Raw genomic sequence first — 27137 nt, 5'->3', positions numbered from 1 at the left:
GAAATGTTTTGGTTTTCCTGCAGTTTTGTCTCCTTGCTTTACAGACCACTCGGGTCGGCCCGTCCTCAGAGGAGAAGCGAGGCTGCAGGCAGCACGTTCGAGCTGTCCTCGGAGGCCCAGGGTGGCTCTGTCCTAAACCTCTTGCTGCCCTCTCCTCCCGCACCGGTGTACCTCTGTGCCTGTGCATGCCTTTTTCTCAAGCCATGTCAAACCTGAAGGAGTATCGGGGGCCACACGGCAGCAGCTCAGCGCCCCATCGGGCCCAGCAAGCTCTCAGCGCGCAGCTGATCTCAGAGCACTCCCCGAGCGTAGCCAGCAGAGTCCCGCGACAATAACCGTGTGCCCTGTGTGGTGCTCAGCAACGACAAGCAGATCCAAGTGATGTGACGTGGGCAAGGGTGGGAGCCGAGAAACCCAGCAAGGCACTTCACGGCTGCAGATCCCAGCGTTTCTGGCAGCTGTGTGAGACCGTCTTCGAGGTGCCGTGCCACTGAACCAAGCCTGCAGCCGAGCTTACAGAATGGTATATGATCATAACCTCTATTTTTAATACTACTGTCGCTAACTTTTTCAGTAACCTAGACGACAGCAAAAAACTCCGTTCTTCCCGGTTTCATAGCACTGTTAGACTAGTTTGAACTTCTTTTCAAACTGAAGTCAGTGGGAAAGCACTTACTAAACGAGTTGAGAATAGAATCAGTCCCTGTTCAAATGACATTTCAGTTAAAGGGACTTAACATTTTCTAGAATATTCAACTCTGGAAAGCTTGCATGCCTTTGCAAGCTATCACTTTAAAATACTAGCTAAAAATATTTGCTTTATCTGAAGTCAGATGAATAAATCCTCCCTACTGTTGGGTACACAGTGTGGCAGAGTACAATACAACTGCAAATTTATTTGTTAGAAACTGTACATCTGTTATGATTTACGCTTGCCAAAATATAATTCTTTATGGCAACAATTGTTTCATGGTGCTTAAAGTTTTTCACCTCCGTGCCAGGAATCTCATATGGGATAATTCCATGACCTTGGAATCCAACAGATACATTCCACATCTGTCTAGTCTGGGAAAGCCTGAGTTTGTTGTGTGAAAAGCATAGTGGGAAAATAAGACCTGGAAATATCTGAAAATACAGGAACTGCTGGGTTGTTTCTCTTTTCTTTTTTTAATTAACAGTTTCAAGTGCAGTAAATCAATTTTACAAAAGCAGTTATTTTGGTTTTTTTTCAAGGACATACTCACTTTGGATCCTATATACAAATTAAAAATATGGTATAAACATTAAAATAATTGTATCTCTGAAAAATAATCAGTCTTTAAATATTAAAACTAAACCTTCATGAAAAAATGAAACGCACAACCTACTGCTGGTGCCTGGGAAGATTTAGGATGGCAGAAAAGCTGCCCTTGTCTTAGAATTTCAGGGATATACTTTTGTCGCTAGATTTTTAACAAAAAATAAACCACACAGCARCTTTGTGAGCAGTGGAACTTCCAAAGCCAGGTTTTCTGTGGCTCTCCTCGTGTACATTTTCTGTTATTCTAATAATTAGGCTGAGCTCATTCTGCAGCCATTCCCTCCGAGGGCACTGTTGTATTTTCATGCATACAGCCTTCACCCCMAAAAACCTGCACCCTACTAGGTGCAACACTGGACACAGGAGAGAAATGTCAGGGAAAAAAGGTTATCCTAAGAAAAAAGGGGAAAAGGTTAATGTGCTTGTTTGACAGAAAGGTGGGACTAAATATTCTTTTTCATGCTAACCAGGATGATATTCCTGGTTTAAATCAGGAACTGGTTTTCTGATCATCATCCTGCCTGGAAGTCTTCCTTTCAAAAAAGGAGTTTAATGGTTGCACTTCAGATGCCATTCCTGAGGGTGTCAACCCATTGATGGGCTAYGTCCTTCTGCAGGAGCAATACACTTAGTAAGCTGGCATCCCAAAGGGAGGCACACGGACGAAGGCAGTACTGCAGGCTAACCAAGGATGAGAAATTCGTTTATCGAGTTCATACAAAACTGTGCTAACAATTACAAATTGATGCATTGAGTCCTGTGAGTCTTAGAGAACCTTTTTTAATAGAGATCACAAGATCCCACTTGGAACAAATATTTGTGAAGCTCGTGATCCCTGTGAGTATACCAAAGCTTTATAAATTGGTAACTGATTTTTTAAAGACATGTCATGGTAACTATCATTTATAATAAATTAGCATCTTGTCCAAAAATTCTGCTGTAAAGTTTAGTTCTGTACTATTGGACATAGCATTCCAGTGCTACATGAAACGGTTTCTGTGTATATAGCAGCCAAACAAATTGGCAACATTTGTACAGTGTTTTGGATTATAAGGCCACCAACATCAAAAAATATATGAAAAAAGCTAATGACTTTTCAATGTATTGTGACAACAAACCAGCCAAAACTACTTTCAACCAAAGTTTGCAAAATAACATGTTCCTGGCAGCTCACATCATCTCTCCTGCAGAAAAGTTTAACAACAAAGATGTAAACTCCTGTGAAATCAGGTTTAAAATGCAAACTTTGAACTCTGTGCAAGCAGGCATAAATACTGCTGCTGCATAAAAAACAGTTCATAGTGGATGTTCATTCTTTAATGCAGAAAAATATAGGCAATTTCCAAAGTGAGAAATTATGCTAGACTTATAGTGGAAGGGTGATGTGGGCAGATTCTTTATGATTACACAGTATGCAGTGCTAATACTTTTCTACCCACTCAAGTCGTAATAGCTGTTCCTTCAAAAGAGGGAAAATAAAGGCCGTTGGTAATTCTTAAACAAGCTGCCAATTTTCCACATGGGATTGATGGCTAAGAAAATCAGGGTTTTCTGTAGTCTTGAGCTGCTTCAAGGAGTAACAGGACATTCAGCAACAGGAGTAGAAATAGAAATTCTTTATATMTAAAGAAAAGTTATACTTTCTCAATTCTTAGTATATACTAAATATCTTATTAATGAAAAAACCTCCCTACCCGTTATCTGGTCTCTTTTGTTTGTAGCTATCTGTGTGATGTGCACATGCAGTTCTTTGCACTGGCAATTTTGTGAGCATCTGAAGAGAAATTATCTTCATAAATCAAATATGTGTTTCAGCACCAGCATCCAACACTCAAGAAGGAAAAGAATGAACGGAATTTTAAGTGTCAGATATTGATTATGAACCAAATTCTGACTGCCTTGGATAGAGGCACTTGTCCAAAAATTCACAGATAAAGAGAAAGCAAAGGAAAACCCGCTGGCCTCTAAGCCATTTGGAATGGGTGCTGTACAAGCCCTTTATACTGTTTTAGTGGGGCACGGTCTCTGTCTCCCTAAATCACAACATACTACTCTCGTCATGGCTTGGAACCACAAGAAGTATTCTACATACATACAGCTGGATCCCACCACAGCGGTATCAACTTCATGACATTGATCTGACCCACTCTGTCCCATAGTGAGGGATTCAGTTTATCTAGTAGCCCTTGTGCCATCACTACCTTGTAATGGGCTGGGMTATGTACTTGAACTGTCACCAGGCACACCTCAAAAGCCATAGGCTGATCACTCCCAGACCATATATTTGTGTACAAACACTCAGAGCTCGTACTGAAAAACATAAATTTCTAATTCAATATATATACACACAATCATACACTAATGCCCCCTTGTTATCCTTACTCTGAGTCTCTCTCAGCCCTTTTTATAACTTGTTATATCACAGTGCCTATGTATTTGTGTAAGATATGGAGGATTCAGAYATTTATGTCAGAAGAGGGAGGAAAAATCCCAACAACATCTGTCTGCAGAAGTGAAATGCTGGAATTTAAGTGTAAAATAATCTCCTCAAAAGATGTCACTATTTTCAGCTGCCTGACAGATCTGTCTGCCTATGTGAGAGTAACCAAGAATATGGCTTGGTCATTTGGACTGAGTTTAAGGCCAAACAAGGGAACAAATGATCCATTTTTAGGCCAAGTCTCCTGCTACGGTATACAAATACTCACTTGCRATTTCCCCTGTAAGTGCCTTTGGGAACAATAATCAATGCCTGCATGGCTGACCAGCCTTGTTAAACATTTTGACTATTTGGAACAGGGAGGAAACAAACCTTCAAACAGCAGATGGACTAAGCACACCTCAAACTTCCTGATTGTCTTCAATTTTCCTAGAAATCAGGGATTGTCCCACTTAGTTCATATATTTCCACAGGACTGGGGTCAGACCTCATCTGAATTTTGAAAAATTTTCTTGATTTGAGTGGAGTTAGTTCAGATTTATGATGAAGTGAAAGAGACTAAACTGAGACTAAATGACTTTAATATAAAGCCTTGATCTTTACTAGGAAAAGATGTAGTTTATCATGAAGCCAAACTTACCTCTGTAATAATGAAAAAGTCATCACCAGGTTCTCCCTGCACAACAATTTTTTCTCCATCTTCAAACTGGACAGGTTCCAGTGCATCAGCCACTGTCAGACGCTCCCATTTGTCCAGGGACTCTAAAATGTTGAAGATTATAAAACTTTATTACAGAAAGACCCTAACTTTGGCTGAAGATTCTTATTTAAACTGACAGCTCTGATATGCCTGGTTCTGTTATAAAAAAATTTCTTTCGTCCATCATTTTGCACAAACCTCCAGTTGAGAAAGATGGCTGTATTTATCCACTGTGTCTTAGAACCTGTCATCTTAAAAGCTAGACAGGAAAAGCTGGCTACAGTTCCCTAAGTCTGTGATCTCTAGTGACCTGATGCTGCAGTGAACTAGAGCAGCCTAGGAGCTGTTCTAACATATCGGTGACACGGGAGCTCTGAGAGGGACACATCTTACCCATCTGGCATCCCACGCTAGATGTCAGAACAAGTCCTACTGCCTTTTTGCTAAGAGTTACTCTCAGCCTGTTTGATRAGCAGTATAGAGGTGCCAATCGCGAGGAGACTTCTCTGCCAAGTCTGAAATCACTCACCATTGAAGGTAAGAGCAAATTCATCTTGGCACAAGTAGCAATCGGACTAGATTCTTAATACGGCTGTATAAAGTTGCACCTCTGTTTCATTTGCAATTTTGGCCAGTAGAACTGCATGCAAAGTGCAAGAGCTGCATTTCTACCTGCAGCAACTCCAAATCCCCTGTGACACCTACAGGGCAAAAGACAGTCTGTGCTGTGGCTAGCCCAGGGCTGCTCGTTGACCAGGTGGCATTTTCCCTGTTGCATGATCTGCTGGATGAATTCTACCTGTCTTCCCCCTGGGGGCAGGAGAGGGGCTAACCTGCATCTCCCTCTCCTACCTATTTGCATGAGAATTCAAGAAAATGACTTATATTTGAACTTCTACTCTTTTACCAGATTTGACTGAAAGAAGCAAATGGTTTAAAATTTACTAGAGGAAACAGATAACACAGTGGCATAACCTCCACTGCCTTAAAAAGTTGGGCTAGAAATTCATGTACTACTCTGCTAAATCTTACTTATCTCATTAGGAATTACTGAACAACTGTAAGTCAAGAGACTGCTGACACCAGGAATGGATTTGGCCTGTTTTCTCAAACTCTATTTTTCTCTTCTTGTTCCAAAACAGTACTTAGAAGTATTGTGGGGAGCTGAAAAGGTTGTTATTTAAAATCTAAAAAGCCTTTTGGCTGAACTCTGCAGTGTGCACTGGATCTAACAAAACCAGATCAAAGTGATCAATGTCTTCATGGTAAGTCACCTGACACGCATACATCTTCCTATTTTTATGCCATTTTCTGTTGCTTCTTGGAAAATGTATTTTTCTAATATTTTCTCACCTGCAATGACTAATGTACTTTCCTGGTACATTTGTGGTCTTTGTTGTAGAAAYATTAATATCAAATACAAGCCCATAAGAAAAATATTGTAAATGCAACATTCAAGAAAGTTCACTTTCTGACTAAAATAAGCACAAAACTTTTATACAGACTAGAATAGGCTTTGTTTTTTTTTTTAAAAAAAAGAACTCGCTAACAACGGAAAGAAAGAGTCTCTTTAAACTTCTTTAGCTGGCTTTGTGAAAAATTCAAAGCTAATTCTAGCTCTAGTCACTAAGTTTCTCTTTTGTCTAAAGGAATGGTATCACTACAAATACACTGGTTAATGGTTCCTGCAAACAGAGCATTATATAGAAGATTTTACATGACAGACTTCTTAAAAGTTTTAGTTGCAGAGTTAAAGTCAACATTAAATACAATAGACTATGCAATTTTGTAATTTCTGAATTGTACATATTAATTCATAGCTTTACATTTAATTAAGCTTCAGAGGAAAGCTTCTAAAGGTTTATTTTTTTCATATCTTGTTAGCTACACTGCAAAGAGTGTAGCAGTGTATCAATAGCAAACAGCTACTGATATCTAAAAAATCTTTACATTAAAAAAAATACCACTGTTACGATTTTATAGCTCATTACAGACATTTGGCAGACCTAGAAAAAAATATGTAAGAAACAGGTAAAGGTTTATTCATCAAAAAAACACCAAATTCTGATCATACTAAGGTATGAAATGAAGTTAATTTCTCAGTACTGCACTGAGATCTCTAAAATATCTTTCAGTTTGCCAGCTGTAATCTACTTTTTAGGTGTGTGAAATAGATCCTTAAACATTTCACCTAAATTCTCAACGATCCTGAAATGATGCATTATGTTGTTTTCTGTACTTAAAAAAGGCTCAAATCTGAAGTCTTTACTCAGTTTTTACTGAGATGAAAAACCCACACTATAAACTAGGATATAATTAAATTGCAAACCGCATGTTTAAGGAAGCTCATCTTTGAATAACCTTTCTCCTCTGAAATTGTTTTGAGATGTCTCATTGTTGTAATTGCTTCTCATTAGTGCAGGTGCAGAGATCCTTTTTTTTTCTTTAAATACTCGTTGTAATTTGGTATAATTTGTGCTCTTGGTTCAGGAAGATTTAAATTAGACATAAAACACAGCATTTAAATTATGAAAATTTCATTATTAAGTGAGCAATACACTTGACCTTACTTTTAGCATACAAACTTAATTGAAAATTTCATGCACAGCAGCTCTCAGAAGGTCAAGTACATTTTCACTAAGACTCCCCTATTTTTATATTTCAGGCACATAAGCTCAAATGTTAGAGGAATACCATAAAAAAAAATAAATTTGCTTAAATAGAAATCTGAAGACTTTAAGACTTTAATTATATAGCAAATTAATCCTTAACTGTTTTTCAGAAATAGCCCAAGTAGAAATATGATGTTTCGTACAGAATCAACAATTCATTGTACTGGCTAACACTGTCCTCCTTATTAGAAGTTTTTGTTCTCCTAATGGTGATTGATTGGTCAGGCATTATAGGTTTGTTGTTTTTCCTACTGAAGGCCATCAAGAACATGCCCAAATTTCGTGGCTATCACATTAATCAAAGGGAAACAAAATCTAAGGACAAGAAGCTAAACAGATGTTTTAAGAATGTGAGACAGGGGCTGTAAAAGACTAAGAAGAAAAAAATCCAGTCCATTTTGATTTGTGAGGTTAGTTTGTTTAACACAMACAAATACAATATTTTTGCAGGAAAAAGATTCTCGCTTGTCACTTGGAAGGATATAACTGGACTTTATGACAAATTCCTATCTCTGTACTCTATTCTCTTACCCATACATGATTTTTGCTTAACATCAGCTACTGCAAAGTTACCCATRCATGCCTGCTCAGATACTTCAGGAAAGGTTTGCCCTTCAAATAAATGTATGGTACATATTAAGGAAGAAGAAAAATAGGTCCTAAGAAGGCCCTTTATACTCTCCTTCTTTAGCAAATGATCCAACTGTGAGATCTTCTGTTTGACCACTGTTGCTGTCATCATCCCATCCAAGACCAAAATTCATCCAGACAATATGTATAACAGAGGAACTAACATACAAGTCCAAAGGGCAACTGACCCAAAATGGAGACCTTGCTCAGGAATTCTTCATACATCTTCCGCTTCCTCAGTGTGCTGCCCTGTTATTAAAGGAGAGAGAAAAAGAAGGTAGAACCTTACTCAAAGTATTTTTGTGATTTCTTCCTACAGCTGCTCTCTTTTTTTTTCCCTCCCCTTCCAAATCTTAAGCACAGCCAGTATAAATAGCCTAAGGCAAATGTTTCCCTATAAAATGTCTGGGCAAGTTGTATTCCTGATAAGCAGAGGCAGAAGGAATCAAATTCAACCCTGGTGTAATTTCACTGACTTCACTGGTGTTACTGGACACCACGGATGAATTGTGTCCATTATTTACAGACACTCATTTTAAAGCCAGAGCTTCATCAATTAACTGTTCAGCTAATTCAATATATATCCTGTTACCAATGAGGCCCTACTAGAAGGGAATTTACAATTACAAAATATGATAAAACTCAAAATGTCCCCCTTAAGGGTCCCATTCTTTTAGATTTAAACTTCCTTAATACCAGGAGAGTATGTGTGTATTCAAGTGTTTATATTTTGTACCACACTGTAAGTATTGTTACTGCTAAGCAACCTATTCACACTATTATTTTAAAAAGATTTAAGCAATCTGGAGCATACGATCCATCAACATATGTATAGCCACCAGCACAGTCGTTCCTAATCTAGTAAGACCTTTTGAGAACGTATGCTCGCCTGCTGTTTGATGTCTAGAAAGAAACTRTATGTAGCCATCCCCCAAAGCACTCTTCGAAGGAGATTCTGTTATGAATAAATACAGTGCAATTTTATCAATACAAAAAAAATAAAATCATCCTTAACTCCTGCTACAGTGACACAAATAACTTGGAAAGAAAACCTCCCTTGGAAAGAGGGATTCCAGGGTCCTTTGCTGCTCCTGCATGGTTTATGCCACGCAGTTACGTGACAGCCCACAGCATTTCTGCCTAGGAAGATCCTGTCGAAGGTCAGCTGGCACCTGCTAGTCAAACTTACAAAGCAGGAGCATGGCATAAAGATGACATATTCATCTTCTGAAGAAAGGAGAAATGAAGATGACATTTACTAATAGCCTGGGCAGACAAGACAGAAGCTAACGTCAGTGTTCACCATAGAAAAAAAACACTTGTCTTTTCCTCCTTCTCAAAGCGAGTGTTAAGTGCCTGGGGCAGAGACAGAATGGGAGGACATACAAAGGGAAAGGAGGAAAAGCATTTCACCCTCTGCTGTCAAAGCATGCAGAAAGGCTGGAAGGACGAAAATGGGAAAGGTGACTGCACTGCTATTGCAGTGATATAATTAAGAAGCAAATACCATCCCTCTTCCTACATGCACTGTTCTAGTGGGGCCTGATCCAATGACCACCAAAGAAACAGGACTCTTTCCACCAAACTCAACAGGCTTTGGCTCCAGCTTCTAATAACAGCATCAGCAGAGGCTGCCAGGTGCTCTCCTCTGGGGACTGCTATCATTTTCACTCCCCCCTAGGCTACTTCTGCTCCGAAACAGTCCCAGCAMTGGCAGAAGCTGCCATTCTTCCCGGATGTCTCTGGATCAGAAGCAGCACCAGCTACCGAGGCCGCTCTCTCTGCACCCCTTTCATAATTTCCGAGCGTGGCGATGACACTTCGCCTCCCAGAGATAGCATCGGTAACCCCTGTCTGACCTCACTGTCTGACAAACCGGGTTCTCAACCTCGGAGGCCCCAAGAGAATTTGAAATGCCAGAAAGGAAAAATGAACTTCAAACGGAGGAGGCTTGCGAACCACGCCAAATCCTGACAGCTCACTCAGAGACAAAGAATGGAAAACTGGACCTGGTGTAGCTGTTGCTCTCCTCCCTACAATCCAGAGTGGAAACCAGACCAGCAAAATTGACAGCTGTGGAAAACCAGAGTGGTGGTTTAGTTTGGTGGGCTGGGACACACAGGGACAGATGTGGAAAATGCTTTTAAAATGACTGTGGACACAGATGAATTTTAAGAAGCAGTAATCAGTTGCCATAAGTGTTGCCTGACCACAGCTTTGAGTATTTAGAGAAGCAGACAAGAACCGGGAAGGTAAGAATCCCAGGCATCCCGGCTGGCCCGGAGAGCCAGAGCCCATCGCTTCCTACAGGAAAACGGGTGTGTTAGCTCTTGGCTAMACTAGGCCAGTGTAATGCTACCGGATTCACAGTGAAGACTAGGATAAAAGATAAACTGAAGTGGAAAGAATTAATTAAATGTGTTACTATCATTACATGTATTGTGGTGGTATCTAGAACCTTAGCTACGGTTGGGACTCCACTTAATGCACGGATTCACTKTCTCAAACATCCCATGTCTCATAAAAATACAAAGGTGAGAGAGGACAAATGCCCTGCTGATGGATACATGGAAAGTCATTGGAAGAACCGCTGACTCAGAGGTAGGGATCCCTTTTCCCAGTATACACACTGCAACTCAGGGTAACTTGACTGATGGCTCACAGATCCAAACTGCAAGAAGGGCTCCATCCAACCTCTCTCCTCTCCTGCAGGACACCAACAGCAGCTACCTGGCTGGCACGAGCCACCTGGCTGCACACCTCTACCTAGCTGTGCGCAGACATGCACCCAAGCTGCCTCTGCATTCACACAGCACACCAGGATGCATCCCTTGCACAACTGGATCACATTTTTTGAGTAGAATATTGCTTTGTTTTCACATTAGTGCATTTTCCTGCTATAAATATTGTAAGTGCAGTGAGGGGAAGCAATTTAGAGAGAATACTACTCTAATATAAGCTAAGAAGACCAGCAGTAGAAATCTTGGACCGTATTTGGTCTAGTCAACTCACCCAGATTGTTGAGTACGAAGATTATCATAATCTCTTGTATTGCCCTGCAAGTCATTTCTACAGAAGGGCCAACCAGTATGCTCAGTGGGACGTATGTTAAGCCTGGTCTTACATAATATCTTCATGAATGGTCTAGAAGCAGCAATAAATCAGACAGTAATGAAATCTGCAGACTGGGAGATACTAAGGAAGATTGCCAGAACAGGAAAATAACAAAAAAGGACCTAGAGACATTAGTGGAAGTAGAAAAAAAAAAACAAAATGAGCTTCTGTTTGGAAAATACAGCTAAGAGACATAAGGAGAAAAAAAAGATATTTGATGAAAGGAAGAAGACTGGAAAGTTGTAAAGCTGAAGAGATTTACAGGCAGTAGGTGAGACCTGATTTGCAACATCCTGCTGCAACTAGAATACGGCCAAAGCAATTTTGGTCTCTATACTCAAAGACATCATCAGAGAGTGAAATTCAGTGGCCTCGTCTCCATGGCTCTCATGTGAGTGTACCTCAAGTGCTGCTCTCTGCTTGGTAACTCATTTCCAGAAAAGCGTTCCAAAACTGAACAAAGTCTGAAGATCTGCTGAAACACTTGGGGAGAGCTGGTAAGGAAGGAGCAAAGTAACTGCAGTCTGCAGAGTTTAGCTCAGCACTGGGATGTTACATACGGCGTGTTCATAGCTAGTGTGATTTGCCATGAGGTTTTTAAGTAGACAGTGATAATCACCTATGGATACATGACAGAAAGAAAGGATAATTTAGTATAGCATAACTTGGCATAATTCAGAGTAATAGGAGAAAGTTAAGAACATGTAATTTAAGTGAATATCAAAAAAGTTTTCTCAACTTAAGATTTATTCTCCTGCAGAAGTTTCCCAAGGAAAGCAGTAGAAATCTTGCTGCTTGAGCCAGATAAAATCAATAATAAATGTACAAGAATAATTTTGCACYGGGTTCTTGATGGCATGTTCTAAAAAGTCTTTATTATTTCTGCTCTTCCTAGCCTATTAATATCTCCTTATTTCAACTATCTCTGCTTCTCCCTCTCCCCACTTTCCTTTGTTCACCTTCTTGCCAGTTCTGAGCTGTCATGCACAAGCTCATCTTCTTAAAGATAGTGGTTCCCATTAACAATGAATAGTCATTAATATGAGAAGTCATTAAATCCTAAACCCCAATGCTCCTCCCAGAAACAGTCACAAGGAGAACRAGACAATTTGTTTGCCAAATCCACACAGAAAAGAGCTCAAAGCCATTTTTAGGAGTTCTTAAAATGTGGCAAGCTCTAAGCTGAGCTTAAACAATACAAAGGCTGTGAAATATGAATGTCRCAGAGATTATAACAGGTCTTGTTGAATAGGGCTGATCTTTTTTCTGTGAGTTTAGTGGCACATGTATTTTACAACTGTCCCTCCTTCGCTTCCTSTGTTTTCTTCCACTCTCTCTTCTCACTCCTCCAGTCTGATCTCTTTTTCTCCCTCTGCTCACCATTTTGCTTTACCGCTTCTTTCCCTCTCCCTTTTTTTCAGCTGTCCAGATGGGCTGGCWGGAGTTGATTTGGTCTTTCCTAGAAATCTCCACCATCAATAAGAAGCCAAACAAATGGCTACTGAAAGGCAAAGCATGGCTCAAGTTTCAAATAAGAGTTATGCTGGCAGGTATGCAGCTGGCAGGAAGTGCTGGAATGGCCTTCTGGATCACTACAACTYCTTTAATCCTGGGTAAACCCAATATTGAGTGATGCCTACTGTGTACATTCTTATGGGAGCATGAAAAAAAGAGAGTCACTGAAACAATGTGTACCTGCCCCATCAAAACAAAACACCCTGCAAGACCCCAGCACTATATTGCACAGATGTAAGTTGGAATGCAGGTTTTGGATTTGCTTTATGTTTTGCCCACCATACAATCTATGTTTTATGGAAGCATGAAGCCCTTCTGACTTCATTTTGTTTGAGTAGTGAAAAGGCCTTAGTAAAGAACTTGTTCTAAAATTCAAAGCTGTGAAAAGATGACAAAACAAAGCCAAAATAGCATGAACAAAATCAGACCTAACAGTAGGGACTGACTAAGGTCGATTAGTCACTGTTTATATCCCAATAATACAACTCACTTTCTATGAGCAATGTTGGCCTTTTGCGTCGTACTGAGCACATCAATTAAGGTCCTGGAAAAAAAGGCTGTTGCTGTGCATATYATTTCAAGGTGGGAAGGTACAAGTGGCAAAACAGTTAATGCTGGATGGTTACTCTGGATGCTATACAGGCAAAATATATTGTATCCAACGTGCAACTAACTCCCCTCTGAGATCCAGGTATCTTGGAGCATGAGAATAGGAATGCGGCAAAATTATCCTGAATCAGGCCTTCTTACAGAAGAAATTACGAGAAATTAATACATCAAATTTCCTCAGTCTGGGAACTGAACTGTCTAGGGGATCGATTTGATGTTGGGATACAGACATTTGCTTCTCTGGTATTTGTGGTATTTGCTATATTTAGAATACAAATATTGTACTACCCTGGGATGTTCCCCACTCTGCGATGCTCTTGAATCCCAGTTGCACTGAAGAGAGAGTAACATTTTTGCAACTGAACTATATAAGAATCCTAAGATCATCTCACTCAGGCACTGCAGAGCATACGTACATATATGTGTGTCTGTGTATGTTTGTGTATGCACACACACACATACACACAAACAWAAAACCATTACAGCAGCAAGAAACATGCAAGCAACATAGCACAGATAATTTAACGAAATAAATGGAATACACACATCATTTGTCAGTGTGCTRGGGGGTGCTTGTTGAAGGAGCGGAAGTGGCTTTTTTTAATCCATCTTGTGTGATGAATTTCACGCAATTTCTCTGCAAATCTTACAAAAAGAACTAGCCCAATATTTGCAATCATCACAGCTGCTGAAACAAACTTGAGTATCACCCTCAAGTCATCAGTGTAGGTAAGCAGAGACAATGAAATATCAAGAAATATATCTGTTTTAAAAAACTTCTTTTGGGACAGGCTAAAGTAATAAATAGATGACATGTGTTAACTATCAGCCAGCAGGAACTTTTTGCATGAGGCTTTGTCCATGTAAAAAAAAAGAAAACCAAAACTCCTAAACCTCCTGAGATACATCTTATTCATGCCRTAAACCAGGTGGTATGACACGTATGACACAATGAGACATGTAAGTGGGGAAAATGGCACTAAGTAGAAGTAAAARCTTGAACAGACTAAATGTGAGCAAAGAACTTCAATTTGGAGCCTGCAAGGAGAAACGAGGTATAGAGTCAAGTGCCTAATGACAAGCTAAAATCTTTTTGGCAACTGTGGATCTAAAGACATCATTTGCAAATAAATAGTTGAATAAAATTTCAACACTAGGCTGAGAAAATATGGAGCTGGTCATGGCCAGGAAGGAATGTAGACAAAATGTTATGGAGTAGTTTGATCTTACTAAGGAAAGAAAACATATCTTTGGAGAAAAATGTCATTGATCCCTTGGATAAAAGTATTTGCAAACAGGAAATCAAAAAAGCCCAGCTCCCTCTCAGTTTTAAAGTCATCTTAATGATATATTTCAAAAGATATCCTAAACAGTACTACCTCTCATTTCAAGGCAGTATTTCTACATCCAAAATATCCAGCAGCTTTCTGGAAACATAAGGTTGGGGACTAAACAGTAGGAAAAATGTTTCTGGGATTTGAAAGGCAGCTACCACTGCATCTTAAAACTGAGCAAAGTAAAACCAGCCACGCAATGGTGGAGATGCTTTCCAGCTGAAACACAATGTAACTAATTCCTGGGCTTGCCRAAGTGTGCAGAGAGTAACTGTAACCTGCTCTCAAATACATGCACAGACTGGTCTCATTTCACTTACAGCCAAGGGACTAGTCACACTCCACTTACAAATAAATGAAAAGGTAACAGATTCAGCATAATCTGGACAAGTAAATCACATTCACAGTCGACAGCACTAAAAACAGAATATTTTCTATACTTGCAGCTAGTTCACCATGCTACCTGCAATAATTCCTATCTTAGTATTGGGAATAGTACAATTACACTGTATAGGTATCTAATGGAATGCAGCAGACCTCCAATTTTTAATGGCTCAACTGTAAAAATATTAAAAAGAAAAAAGAGAAAGAAAGAGAGAGAAGAGAACCTCAGTGTTAAGTTAAAGTTCTCACTAACTGCAAAAAATGAACTTGCTACGCAACTTGTCACTGATTCAGAGAATATGTGTATGCATTTGGAAACTGCTTACCCACTAYACTAGAATCAAATAGAAGTATAATAAATAGTATCCAAATTATGGCTAAAGCTAGCATTGAAAAGACAGTCTTTTCTACTTCAGGTTTTAAGCCCTTATAGTAAATCCTGCCTCTTCATCAAATACTCATCTTCTGAAGGCTGCTATCAGAGGTAGTGGATGCAYGACCAAACCTGAATAACTCACAAGCTTGAATGATGTTAGGTACCACCAATTTAATCAGCGCTGAAAGCCAAATTACCTCAAGGTTAGGAGGACTGTGACTCTATCCCTTCTACTCCTTATAAGCAGGAATAAAGGCAGCCAAAAGAAGCTATTCTTAAAAAGTCAATGAACATGTGAATTGTCCTGACATTTACTTCCCTCCTGCATTCCTTATTAAATCTTTGAGTCTTCCTTGCAGTACATTGATTGATCACACCAGTTATCTTAAACACCTCTCCACAGCCTGGATGTTGGGCATGGGACAAAGGAGCTAAGTGTGATTCATAAATCTGTTAGGAAATTCTCCTGCCCTATAGTTCAGATATACCTTGCAGAAATATTTCAGTTACTAATTCCTGCTTCCCTTCACTGGAAGGCATTCAGAAACTATTCATCCTGTTTATCCATAAAAAAGAAAACAGTCTGCTTCTCATTATTTTATCTCTATCTTGTCTTGGAGCTACCAGCCTGAATCTTCTGGGATAAAGTATATTTCTATCAGACATACTTTCCTAGACTCAATGTGATATTCATCTTTGTGATAAAGAACACTGTCTACGAAATATAGAGTGAAAAGCAGTGACGTTTCATACAGACATCCAATAGTCAACAGATAATATAAATAAAGATCACTTTTATACGTTGTCACATAAGAACTAATCATTCAAATGTAAAATCCGCTCAATTCTTTTCCTAGGTTTTCTATTATCCATGACGTTGCTGGAACTATGTACAAGCTCAGAATACACATTCCTTCATCACTCTGAGAAATAGTAGAAATAGTACAGTTTCCTTCAGGTCTGAATGAAACAATGCAGCTTTCAGAGTCAACTCCTACTGAGAAAGAGGCTTTAAATAAAGTTATCTGTCTGTAAATTATCAAGAAGAAAGAAATATTTTATGGAGAAGGAAAAGATATGCACACTGACATCAGAAACAAGCTGTCATTAAAAAAAAGTTAAGACATCACTAAAGTTAATTATCTGCCAAAGGTTCCATTATAAACCCACTACTCAAGAACTGACAGCAAATCCATAGTCTAGCACACACTCCAGATGCCCAGAGGGTTTGCTGAGCTTTACTGCAGAGTTTGGGGAGTTTGAAAGGGGCAGAGCTATGAATTGTTAGCAAAAACCTTCTGCAGCTATGCAGCCTATCAGATCTGCGTCTGTGTGCTGATTTCAGAGATGGAGTAGGTAGTCCCACTGAGACTTATTTTAGCAGACCTCAATTTCCATTGTATCACCTGCCTGGAAGAGTTTACACTACCAATTAAAAGACTATACAGGCAAGAGGTAGTGCTGAAAGTCATTTAGAGGTTCATGACAAGAAGGCAAGCACGTGCTTTAGCAGCAGTGGGTCATAGAGGCCTCCTGAAATTTTCGTACTTCTGTGCACTTATTAACGTATAATAGTTATTAATACTATTACTCACGGAATTTTATGAYTCAGCACCTGTCTGCTGAATCTTATCACCTTTTACTTTAGTTTACCTAATTTAGTTTCACAATGTTATTGTTGTATAGTCTCTATTTTATTTAGAAACATAGACTGCAGAGCTTTTTATCATCAATGTAATTTGCACACAGAATAGARGTGCTGTGTGCAGTACTGGCACTACAAAAGAAATGAAAAAATCAGCTCTACAAACAAGTCATTCTCCGTAAACTTACCATTAAAATGCGTCTGTAGCTGTCTCTGTCGATGCCCCAAAGTTTGAGATCTGTCTTGGCCTTGACTGTRGCAGCCCTGGGTGTTCCATAGATCAGGGCAAGCTCCCCAAAGCTGCCTCCTTCTCCAATGCTGGTGACCCACTCTCCATTGACATAAACCTAATGCACAAAACARAAGGAGAAGCAAAAACAGTTTGGGGGCTCCTCCTACTGCCAGTTACCTAAAAAGCTGTTAGTAATTTCCTTTCTAATAGTCAACACTGGAGATGCAGAACGAAAACAATAGTGTAACAGTTTCCTCAGTCAGCAACAAAAGAGGGCAACAACCTGCTTTGTGGACAGAATTTCAAGTCATCTTGCTTCAATACAATGACTGTATTTACTCTCTGAATTTTCAGCTCCCATGGTTAACTRGCATCAAGTTTTCCTGCTTGTGGTCAAGGCTTAGACAATTGACAAGCAGAACTGCCACAATTTTTGGCTTTTTATTAACACTGTCACACTTGAAAGGAAGGAGGTTTGTTGATATGTGTAATGAGATTTGCTGAAAAACACTATGGCCATGAAATGAAAAACAATCAAAACAGGCAGATGTCTTCTGAAAAGGAACATTTTCTTCTTCTCTAAGCTTAGCGCCTCCAACAGGCATTTAAGGGTAACTATTGAAATCTCTCTCTGTGTTAGTGAAGAATATTAAGTGCTTTGGATTTGAGAAGCTATACACAGAATTATTCTTTAACTCATGCATCAGTTCTACAGAACTTATGAAGCAATATTTGACCCAYAGCCTTTTTAAATAACATATCCTCCCAAAAGCCCATGTGGACTACCACAGCTATCACAGTATTTTTCCTAGATAGCATGTAATTTGAGTAGAAGTCTTACACTTGTGTGCTTTGTAAAACCTCCACTGGAGAAAGGGGGACTTGTGCAGGTGCTTTCCACTGGGCTGAATTTTCCTCTCTATTCATTGACAATACAGCTTAYGAGACATAATAGTGTATTCTAAGACCAGTATGGATTGTGTATTATGCAGCTTGCTTGTGGCCTTGCTGCTATAAACCTACACAATAAACCCTTTTCATTCTGTTAATGTGTCAGTGAGTTTAGAGAGCAGGAAAGGCTGTGTGCATTTATCCAGCGCAGAATATATCCCAACATGTTACAGATCAAATACAACAGCAATCAACCAGAATGAATTTCAGTTGTTTGGCAATCTGTGAAGAGAAATATTATAAAGAAAACATGCAGGAAACTTAAGCAGGAAACTATGGCAAAGGAAGAGATCATAATCTACTAYCAATTACTGAGTAAAAAACTAACAGTTTTAAAAAACATATAAACCAAGGCTTAACAGTTTTAAAAAATATATAAACTAAGGCTATGCTTAAGCTAGACATGAGAAAAGACGGTGACCAAAACAAATGAACTGGGGTCAAAATTCTAAGAAGTGTCAGTATTCATTTTATTTCTGTCTTCGTTTTATGCTGAAAAGGCATGTTATGAACTACAATTGAAATCAATCCCAATTTACCTTCCCAATATCCAATTAAGATCTGATCCAGCTCCTGCTGAGCTCAGTGAAAAGCTGGTTCAGTAGGAGCTAGATGAGGCCATGGAGCAGTTCAGCTCATCAGGAGACCTCTGGGATGAGTGTAACAGCTGAAAAGGAGTGTATTAGCATTACTGCTCAACTGTGGATGAGCTTATGGATCTTTGTGTTCCTGGAGCACCTGAGGATCAAGAGGCTGAAATTAGGAGTAAAAATAATCCAAAGTAGGCAGGTGGTAGCAGACTGCCAAGAAAGACTTCAAGCTGCAGAAGTTGTTTGTAGCTTAATTTTTTTGCTCCTGTAGAATGTGTGTCATGTAACATACACAGGAGAACAGTAACAGCATTTCCTTTCAAGCTTTTACATGCACTGCAAAAAGAAAGTCTCACAGAACTTCGAGTCTACTTTTGAGTCTCCTCATGATGAAACAACCGAAAGCAAGAAAGAAGTTTTAAAAATCCATGACAAACCCAGGCACTTTGCCGGTATATGAAACAAGCAGCTAGTACTGTGAGTTCTGCATCCTGTTTGTGAGGGAAAAATCAGGAAAAATGGATGAATAAAATGAGGATTCCGAAAGGCCGGAAACTTAATGAGAGTTTATGATTTTTTCTAGATTCAAGTAATCCATTGCAAAATTTGCTAGATGAGTGTTTGAAAGTATGGATGCCCTTTTACTGTGGCACATTTTACTGGATGGACCAAGTRGTTTGCTACAGTAAAGCAAATCATGTCCTCAGTAAAAATCTAAGCCAAATTCTTAGGGCCAATGGGGAATATAAAAGATTTTAGTGAGTTTTAAACCAGATCCCAAATGTCAATTGCCATTGTGTTGAATATTGGACTCATTTTCAACACAAAACAAAATGAGTTTCTATATAGTCTTTTTTCAAGAGCACAGTTTTTGTTATTGAATAAGAGGTGGCATGGTAAAATGACTCACTGAGGCAAGGGCAATTTCATTAAGGGACATAAAGCAGAGTTTCAGTTGTAAGTGGGGAAGAAAACTCATTCCAACATCTATTTTTTAGCAATATGGTGATATTTCTTGTTAAAGTAGTTTGATACATGACTGCAACTCAGAGAGGAATTAAGCTGGTGAAACTCAAGGTAGAGCAAGTAAAGGACAGACATTTATTGCTGCATGGTTGTTATAAAGAGAGGCTACTGTTAATCTGCTCAAGAAATCTTTATTTTTACTATCTTACCTGACAAGACTCCCCAAAACATGTCTGACATGTAGCCTGTAAACAGTTTATGCAAATGGTCCTTCTCCCACCCTAGATGTTTCAGGTTTAAAGTTCTCTGAAGTGAAACCAAATCGGTGATCTGACTGTCTTCAAGGGCAGCCTTCACTCCCCCAATAAAAATGCCRTTTCCAATATCAATCTCCAAAACACAAAACAGCATAAGAATAACTATTCTTTTTTAAGAGGAAGGCCATTGTACTTCATTCTCTGCAATGACCTAAGTCAACAATAAACCTCTGTATTCATGATGATGTTAAAGTGCATTGATGATATATTATAATGCCCTTCTGCCCTTTAGCAGAGAGTTCAGCCCTACTATGATTCCTTTTAAAACATTTTTAAGAAAAATAAAAAAAGGAGAATGGAAAGTAGCTCTATTTGTAAGGTGTGGGAAGTAAAGCTATTTTAGGTTGAGAGCAGCTTATGAAAGCTAATGTTATATGGCAGCAGCTCAGAAGATCTCCTTCTTTATCCCCAAAAATACTGGGCTGAGGTTTTGGGTTATGCAGTTTAAGGCATCCGTGAACTCTAACCAAAGTAGCCGGTACACAACTGAATTACTCCTAGTTGTTAGTTGAAATGCCGATCATAGCTGCATAACAGTTGGATCCTTCTTCTTTCATGCAGCTGAAAAGGAACGTGTAGCTGCCAATGCCCAAATACGAAGAGGAATAGAGCAACCAGAACCTGCTACTTTCCACAGATCAGACAGACGTACTCTACACTTCCATTGTTTTCCATCATTTAGTACGAGCGCRGCAATTTCTGCGAGCTTAAAAATCATACAACTTTGTTCACTTTGTTAGTTTTTAAGAGGCAAATGGGAAAAATCTACAAGCATCAGCAATTCCTTTCCTCATAGGCTGTGATATACACATGTGCTAATTGTGAGAGAAAACGCAATGAGTCACACAGTGCTCAGTGTACTAGGAATGCATCTTGGCCTCATTCATCTTCATGTTGTCCAGAGAAGCGAAATGTAATCTTACCACTAACAGTAAGGTAACTAATTTACTTAGCAAGCAGAATATGATAATAAAACTCTGAGCTTCATAGGAGTGTATTTACTTTTATTACTGAGTCTTTAAATCTGTATTGATATTTTCAAGTTAACTTTTAGCATTTTTTGCTGCCACTTTGTGATCTACATGGACAATATAATTTGTCCCAGGCATTGCAACTTAAATCTCCTCCCCTCCCTGRGATCTGTTTGTAATAATTTGTGCTTTGCATCTTCTCAAGCTTTAATATTTATTATCCAGAAATGAAGATGAGRCTTATTTCTTCTTGGAAAAATAAGCAAGTCTTAGACATGAAGGGTATTGATATGTGGGTRATTTTCTCAAATAGAGCTAGTATTTTCTTAGTTATTAGCCTGAAAACTGTCTTGAGAATCCTTAAGAATTCAAGATGAAAAACCCCAAATTTAAAATTTTCTGTTTAAAATTTCCAAAAGCATCCTTCTGAAATTATAAAGGTGTCACCCAGGAAGAGTATTAATGATGGAGAAATTCAAGCAATCTATGGAAACTAACTGTMAAATAGAACTAGTTTCAGAATCCAACACTATTCTCAAATAAACCGCTATGTAACATTCATTTTTTTAATACAAACTAGATAATCTGTAWAAACAATTAAGGGCTTCAAAKAGATTTGACCTACAATCAGAAGATAATCTACTGTCCACAATATTGATTTACAGCTCTAAATATAACTCAATACTGAACACGCAAGTTATTTAAGAAAAAATGCTGAAATGTTTTAATTTTGATTTTCAGCAGTATTGACTGCTATTGCTCTACAAGAAGGAAACCTGAAATGCTTGCAGAAAGAGGTGCTGTGATATTAAATAGAATAGGAAGTTGTTGATTCTAAAAAAAAAATACATCTGTTTTAAAAGGGTAGTTGACGCTGCTTTTTAAAGTAAAAAAAAAGTGAGGTTATAAGATTAAAATAATAAACAGGAAGTCATTTTTATATTTAGAAATATGGATTAGAGATTTTTGCAAGACACATACTTTAGCAGGTACTTTCAACATCTTTACTGGAAACTATAATTTAAGCTTTGCCAGATACTCTTTGGCATACGTTCACTTTTCTCTGAGCAGAAAAGCTTCCGATAGACAATTGACCTCTGAGACATAAAACCTCAAGCCATTATCTACCTAGGATAAACTTTATCCATATGCAGGGCCAAACCATGAGGTAATGATTCTCCTCCAACAGGTGATGATCTATTATCATGCTGCCYGGTTGCAGTCAAGGAGGAAGACTATCACTGATAGTGCTATAACGCTCCTTCTAGTCCAAGGTTTGCTTTGGCTAGGGACTAAACCATACCTGGTTTGTAGTACCCAGTGTACGAGGGGAACAAACTCAGGTTGCTCCCAGACCTGCCTCTTCCTGATCTGCTCCTCACCAATGGTGTCCTGGGAGGTAGTGCAAAGCAGTAAGGAGATGGCTTACTGCTCTTTCAGCTGAGCGATTATACAAGGCAGACGACAAGCTGCCCTGAAGAAAGTCCCTGAAAATACCAGCCAGCAGCCAACAACCTTTCTTGGTCAGCTCCTACAGCTTGTGAATTCTCTGAGGTCACTTTCATTTCTTTAAAGTCAGGTAAAAGTGCTACCAGCCCTTTTGGATGGTCACTTCGATTGACTTCACTACATACTTGCAAACCTTCATCCATGCCAGAGGGAAGTGATATTAAACAAACTCTTGTAYGAAACACATGAAAATTTGTGCCTTTCTCCCTTAGCCCATGGTTCGTGTTGAGCTAGGCAGCACTTGCCAAATGAATGGTACTGGATCTTATTTGGCTGTCTGTAGTAATAGCTGGTGAATGTACAGTTACTTTATGTTATGAACATGTTAACAGTGCTTATTTATTCCCTAAGCAAGTGTGAACACTGAAGATAAAATGTTATTATATTTAAGAATATGTTATTAAATTGTACTTAAAATTTGACCCAGATTATTTTTAAGGAAAATCATCAGAAACATCTTACTTGTTCTTTGGGGCATCTATTCCAATACTCTAACAGTAAATAATACATGTTTAAATGTGTGGGGGGGATTTTTTGTTTGTCTGTKTGTTTTTCTCAAAACACTGCATGCTACTTTCATAATTCTGATCTTGTTATTGGTTTGGTTGTTTCTGATTGCTTGGTTCATGGATTTTCTTTTTTTTTGTTCTGTCCTGACTTTCTTCCAGGGAACAGAAATTTTATGATGGCAATTGCCATCTCCTTTACATGCATCTTTGCACGCATATGGAAGACCTGGTTGTTTATCAGTCATGATGTTCTCAGAGTAAATTGCTCCTCAAATCCACAGTCCTGTTAAACCTGCCACTTCCGTGCAGATCACAGAAATGATGAAAGTAGATAGTGTGGCCAGGGGTTAAAAGGCCTCAACGCATATGCCAACACCAGCTGAACTAGGCAGAAAATGGCTTGAGGCTTTAAGTCTCGGGGTCAATTGTCTACTCTCCAAGTAGTTCTTTTTCTTGGAGAAGTGTGGAAGCATGCCAAAAAAAGTATCTGGCAAGGCTTAAATGAACTGCAGCTCACTCACTAGCCGCCTGGATTTTCTTCAGACAGTAAGGATTTTAGCACTGCTGCCCAGAAAGCGGAAGAACTTTGTTCTGGGGAGCACTATGTATAGTGTGATGGTGCACACCTATGGATCTGGAAGCTGCTGATTTATACAGGAGCAAGTCACCATGCATGAGCCAYGGCACTAAGTGCCCTGGTACAGACTTTGTGCAGGGAGGGAAGAGAAGGCTCACTTCCCTGCRTGTTTCACAGCACAGGGAGTTACCACAGGTAATTTCTGTAGTTACCATGGGGTAGCTGCAGTAAATTGCTGCTGGATTTTTTTGTCCCTTCCACACCACCTTGTGAAGGAATTCARCGTGGTTTTTTGCTGAAGATGGAGGAGAGACTTAGGGAGGAAAGAGTATCCAGCTGAAGAGATGGGGACAACAGCAGTAACGGAGGAGGGAGGGGAGTCAGAGGMTGCGTTATGAGAGCTTTCACATGCAGACTTCTGCATGCAGCGTGCAGGGTCAGGAGGTTTGGCTGTCACTGGAATACACTCAACCAAAATGGCATCCTCTGAGCCCTGTTAGGATGTATTTGTCCCACAGCCCACAAATGAGAAGCACCTGTATGCACACCTGAGAAGAGTCAGGATGACATTATTGCTGCCTATCTATCCATTATGACCATTTTCCTAGTAGGTACAAGCTGGTTTCAGCTACTAGGGGAACTGGGGCTGAGGATGCTTGTGAAAGTGAACTTCTGATCTATTCAGAGAATCACAGTTACTTCATTATAAGCAGCTCTTTTTATTCCCTAGAAAATCTGCTGTTGCAAATCTCARAGACTAGGCAGGAAACGTGTAAGAGGGAGGGCTGCAAACAGCCTGTATCATACATAACTGTCTGGAGGACTGCAAACTATTTAGAATTCTCAGAAAAATTCTGCCATCAAGTCTAACAGTGTAAAACAAAGCTGTGCACTTTGATCTTCATTCATCAAAACAGTGAGTGAGCCTGTCTCTGTTCAGGAAAGTACTCATGGGATCAGTTAACTTTAAACATATGAGTCCCACTGAACTCAACAGATTCATTCACATGCTTCAGGGCAGACCGCTGCTTATGTACCTTGTCAAATCAGGGCCTTGAGATAAAATTTTCAAAAATATCTACGCAGCTTCACGGCCTACATGTAATTGCAGTGGGACTGGGGGCATTTAGTTACTCTGGTAATTTCTTTCATTTTATCACAAATTCTGTCTCAGAAGCCTCCAAAGCCCTTCAAACTTTCTGGGAACCAAATACAATATTATTCTGAATAAGACTTTCATGAACTAAAGAGATCATCAATGAAAATGATTTGGACACATGTCACTTCTTGGGCCATCTGTGGTCACAATTATTTACAAAASAATTTCAAACTTCCATCAAAAAACAAGGAGAACCTCTGATACACCACTAACATGATGTAGTAAAAGAACTTCTGAGACAGATGTCAGGACATACCTAGAAAGCAAACAAAGATGCCTTTTTACCTGGCAGAGAATATTATCTAGGATTGTAAAGAAGTTCCTCTCAACTTTTGCAGCAGCAAGGCCACCTTGATCACTGCTGGCAACCACCAGTTAGAGAARATCCAGAAATCATCTTGTGCAACAGTTCTGCAAGAGGATGTAAAGCCGGCTGGAACCTGGGCATTTATTTTTCCCATTTTGTCACTACTGCATGTGTAACAGGGATATGTACATATAGCAGGTTTCTTTTTAACAATTAATTGCAAGAGTTTTGCAGACCATTTTCTGATGTCACTCAGACCCATCCAGTTCCTGAGACAAAAAATGAAGAATATTTTCCTAAAGGTCGCAAGTAAGAACAGATTATTTTAAAGGAGATAAATCTATAACTTCAATATGTGCATTCGCATATGTTTCTGGATCTGATTCAAAGCCAGTGAAGTCATTAAGCTCAGTATTGGGTTCTAACAAATTATTTTAAGACTAAGTTTTAGCACTGTTCTATAAATATTGCCCTTTTATTTTCTGGCACTGCTGATGTGGCAATGTTTGCTATTGAGAGTATGCCTGATAGGAACAATGAGTCAGACGGATTTCCTGAGAAGCAACTTCCAGAAGCAGAGGCAGCAAGTGAGGTTTCTCAAATTCCAACAATACCAATTAGATGGTCTCCCGACACAAACAGACTTCTAAAAAAATAGCTTTTACTAAAATAACTGCATGCCTCCTGCCTGGATTTAAAATAAATCACTTTCTTCTTTAAATACTCCAAACAAAACGCATTTGGGTGTCTGAATGCCAACACTCCTAATGACCAAGTCCATCCTACCTGACAAATGTGGATATATAAGACAYGGTTTCTAGAGGATTCAATCAAATGAAAACCATAAAAAACTGCAAAAAAAAAAATGAGTACCACAGGAAACTGCAGAAGGGTCAGTTTCATACAATAAGAAAATGATAAGACATGAAGAGATTAGGAATTGAAAGGCAGTTTCAGAAGGAAGCTTCTTTTCAAAGACTTGCTGATTAAACCACCACAAACTCTTGTAAACATTTTGTGGTTTAACAGTTCACTTTATACTTATAATATTCCTTGCTTTCTTAATATGCTGCATTGTACATTTACGTGGACCTAATTTTAAAAGCAAATTAAGGTTTCTAACATGAAACTAGCTGCCTGAGGCTGTATCTCAATTTGAAAAAAAAAATGCACATGAGCTAAGCTAGCTGATTAAAGAAAGTATTTTCCTTATGGTTCATCTAAACCCTCAGGTGCATTCCAGCATGGTGGCCTGCTCTGCCAAAGACTGTACACCTTCAGGTGTGGTTGGGCTTCTAAAGATAATGTCATTTGCTTGGTTTTGATACCATATTTTCCTTCTTGGAATGGACAAATAAGCTGGGATGTAAAACACGCCAATTATAACATTATGCACAAATGACTTAACACAACAAAAGCCAGCTAATGAGACCAATCCTGTGAAATCTGTTTCGAGAACAATGGAGACAGAAATACAGACTATTGCCGGACCAAGCTGTACGCCAGTATCATGAGCAGAAAAATTTACCATGTAGATTCAGAATAAATAGCAGACTGTAAAAGTATACTTTTTAAAAGGCAAGTACATGTTTCCAAATGAAGTTAATAAAAACTTACATCCACCTCGCCTTGGTCAATCACATAGAAGTTGTCTCCCTCGTCACCTAGAAGCAAAATATAAATGATGACTGTTTCCTGAAGGTCTGCTAAACTGTTATTTCCTGTCTCCATATTTAATTCTGTACATACTTGCACAGGTTTGTCCATCTGATTAGATAAAAGGGGATTCACTTTCTTAAATGTCATTGCCTATTTTCCTTCGTAAATCAAATTTCACTACGATTTCTTCCTATTAAAATCTTTCAACTGCATTAATTTATTTCTTTTGATTGATTCAACACTTCATTCAGTGTAAACACACACGAGGCTTTAATGTATCCTGAGGATAATGAAGTCCTCCAACAAGCTGCAGGCAGGCAGGTAAGTTGCCAAGTGTGATAACTATGATACAGCACAATGAGGTGCTGAATATTCCCAGCAACATAGAAATATTTTCCATCTCTAATTACTCCCAGCAAGGCTGTGCCACCCTTACTCATTCTGAACTGTGCTTTACTTGTTGAGCACAGACTTAACTCAAGAAATGAACATTTTTAAGTAGAAGCACATTCATAATTGTAGTTCTACAAAACCCTTGTGATGTATCAACACCTCTATAAATGTATAGCAAAAGATAGTTCTTGCATCAATGAACTTATGATATAGCTGTATACTTACAAGCTTTCAGAATATGGTCATCAGGCAAAGATGATGAAATCTCAGATGGACAC

General features: G+C 38.9%; 1 protein-coding gene and 1 long non-coding RNA gene across 4 annotated transcripts in view; one reads left to right on the top strand and one right to left on the bottom strand.

The window, feature by feature from the left end:
* PRKAR1B (protein kinase cAMP-dependent type I regulatory subunit beta) overlaps positions 1 to 27137 on the bottom strand; it is a 97980-nt gene that overhangs the window by 16274 nt on the left and 54569 nt on the right. For both annotated transcript variants that reach the window (XM_085301586.1, XM_085301578.1), the window contains exons 6-9: positions 26425 to 26471; positions 16908 to 17066; positions 7931 to 7991; positions 4381 to 4502 (exon numbers count right to left, since the gene is read on the bottom strand). In XM_085301586.1, coding sequence (XP_085157712.1) covers positions 4381 to 4502; positions 7931 to 7991; positions 16908 to 17066; positions 26425 to 26471 — 389 coding nt within the window. The remainder of the gene's footprint in view (positions 1 to 4380; positions 4503 to 7930; positions 7992 to 16907; positions 17067 to 26424; positions 26472 to 27137) is intronic.
* Positions 423 to 20687, top strand: LOC146601607 (uncharacterized). 2 transcript variants are annotated; one of them, XR_014895441.1, is made up of 4 exons: positions 423 to 523; positions 5583 to 5705; positions 12278 to 12406; positions 20337 to 20687. It is a non-coding gene; the product is annotated as an uncharacterized LOC146601607 (long non-coding RNA). The 2 variants fall into 2 exon arrangements; XR_014895435.1 differs by lacking the exon at positions 20337 to 20687 and having other exon boundaries at positions 12278 to 13445.

This window comes from Rhea americana, unplaced genomic scaffold (genome assembly GCF_003343005.1).
Source record: "Rhea americana isolate MKP2758 unplaced genomic scaffold, rheAme1 scaffold_10, whole genome shotgun sequence".
Taxonomy (NCBI): domain Eukaryota; kingdom Metazoa; phylum Chordata; class Aves; order Rheiformes; family Rheidae; genus Rhea; species Rhea americana.
The sequence above is the reverse complement of the archived record's forward strand: the minus strand, read 5'-3'. Positions and strand labels throughout refer to the sequence as shown.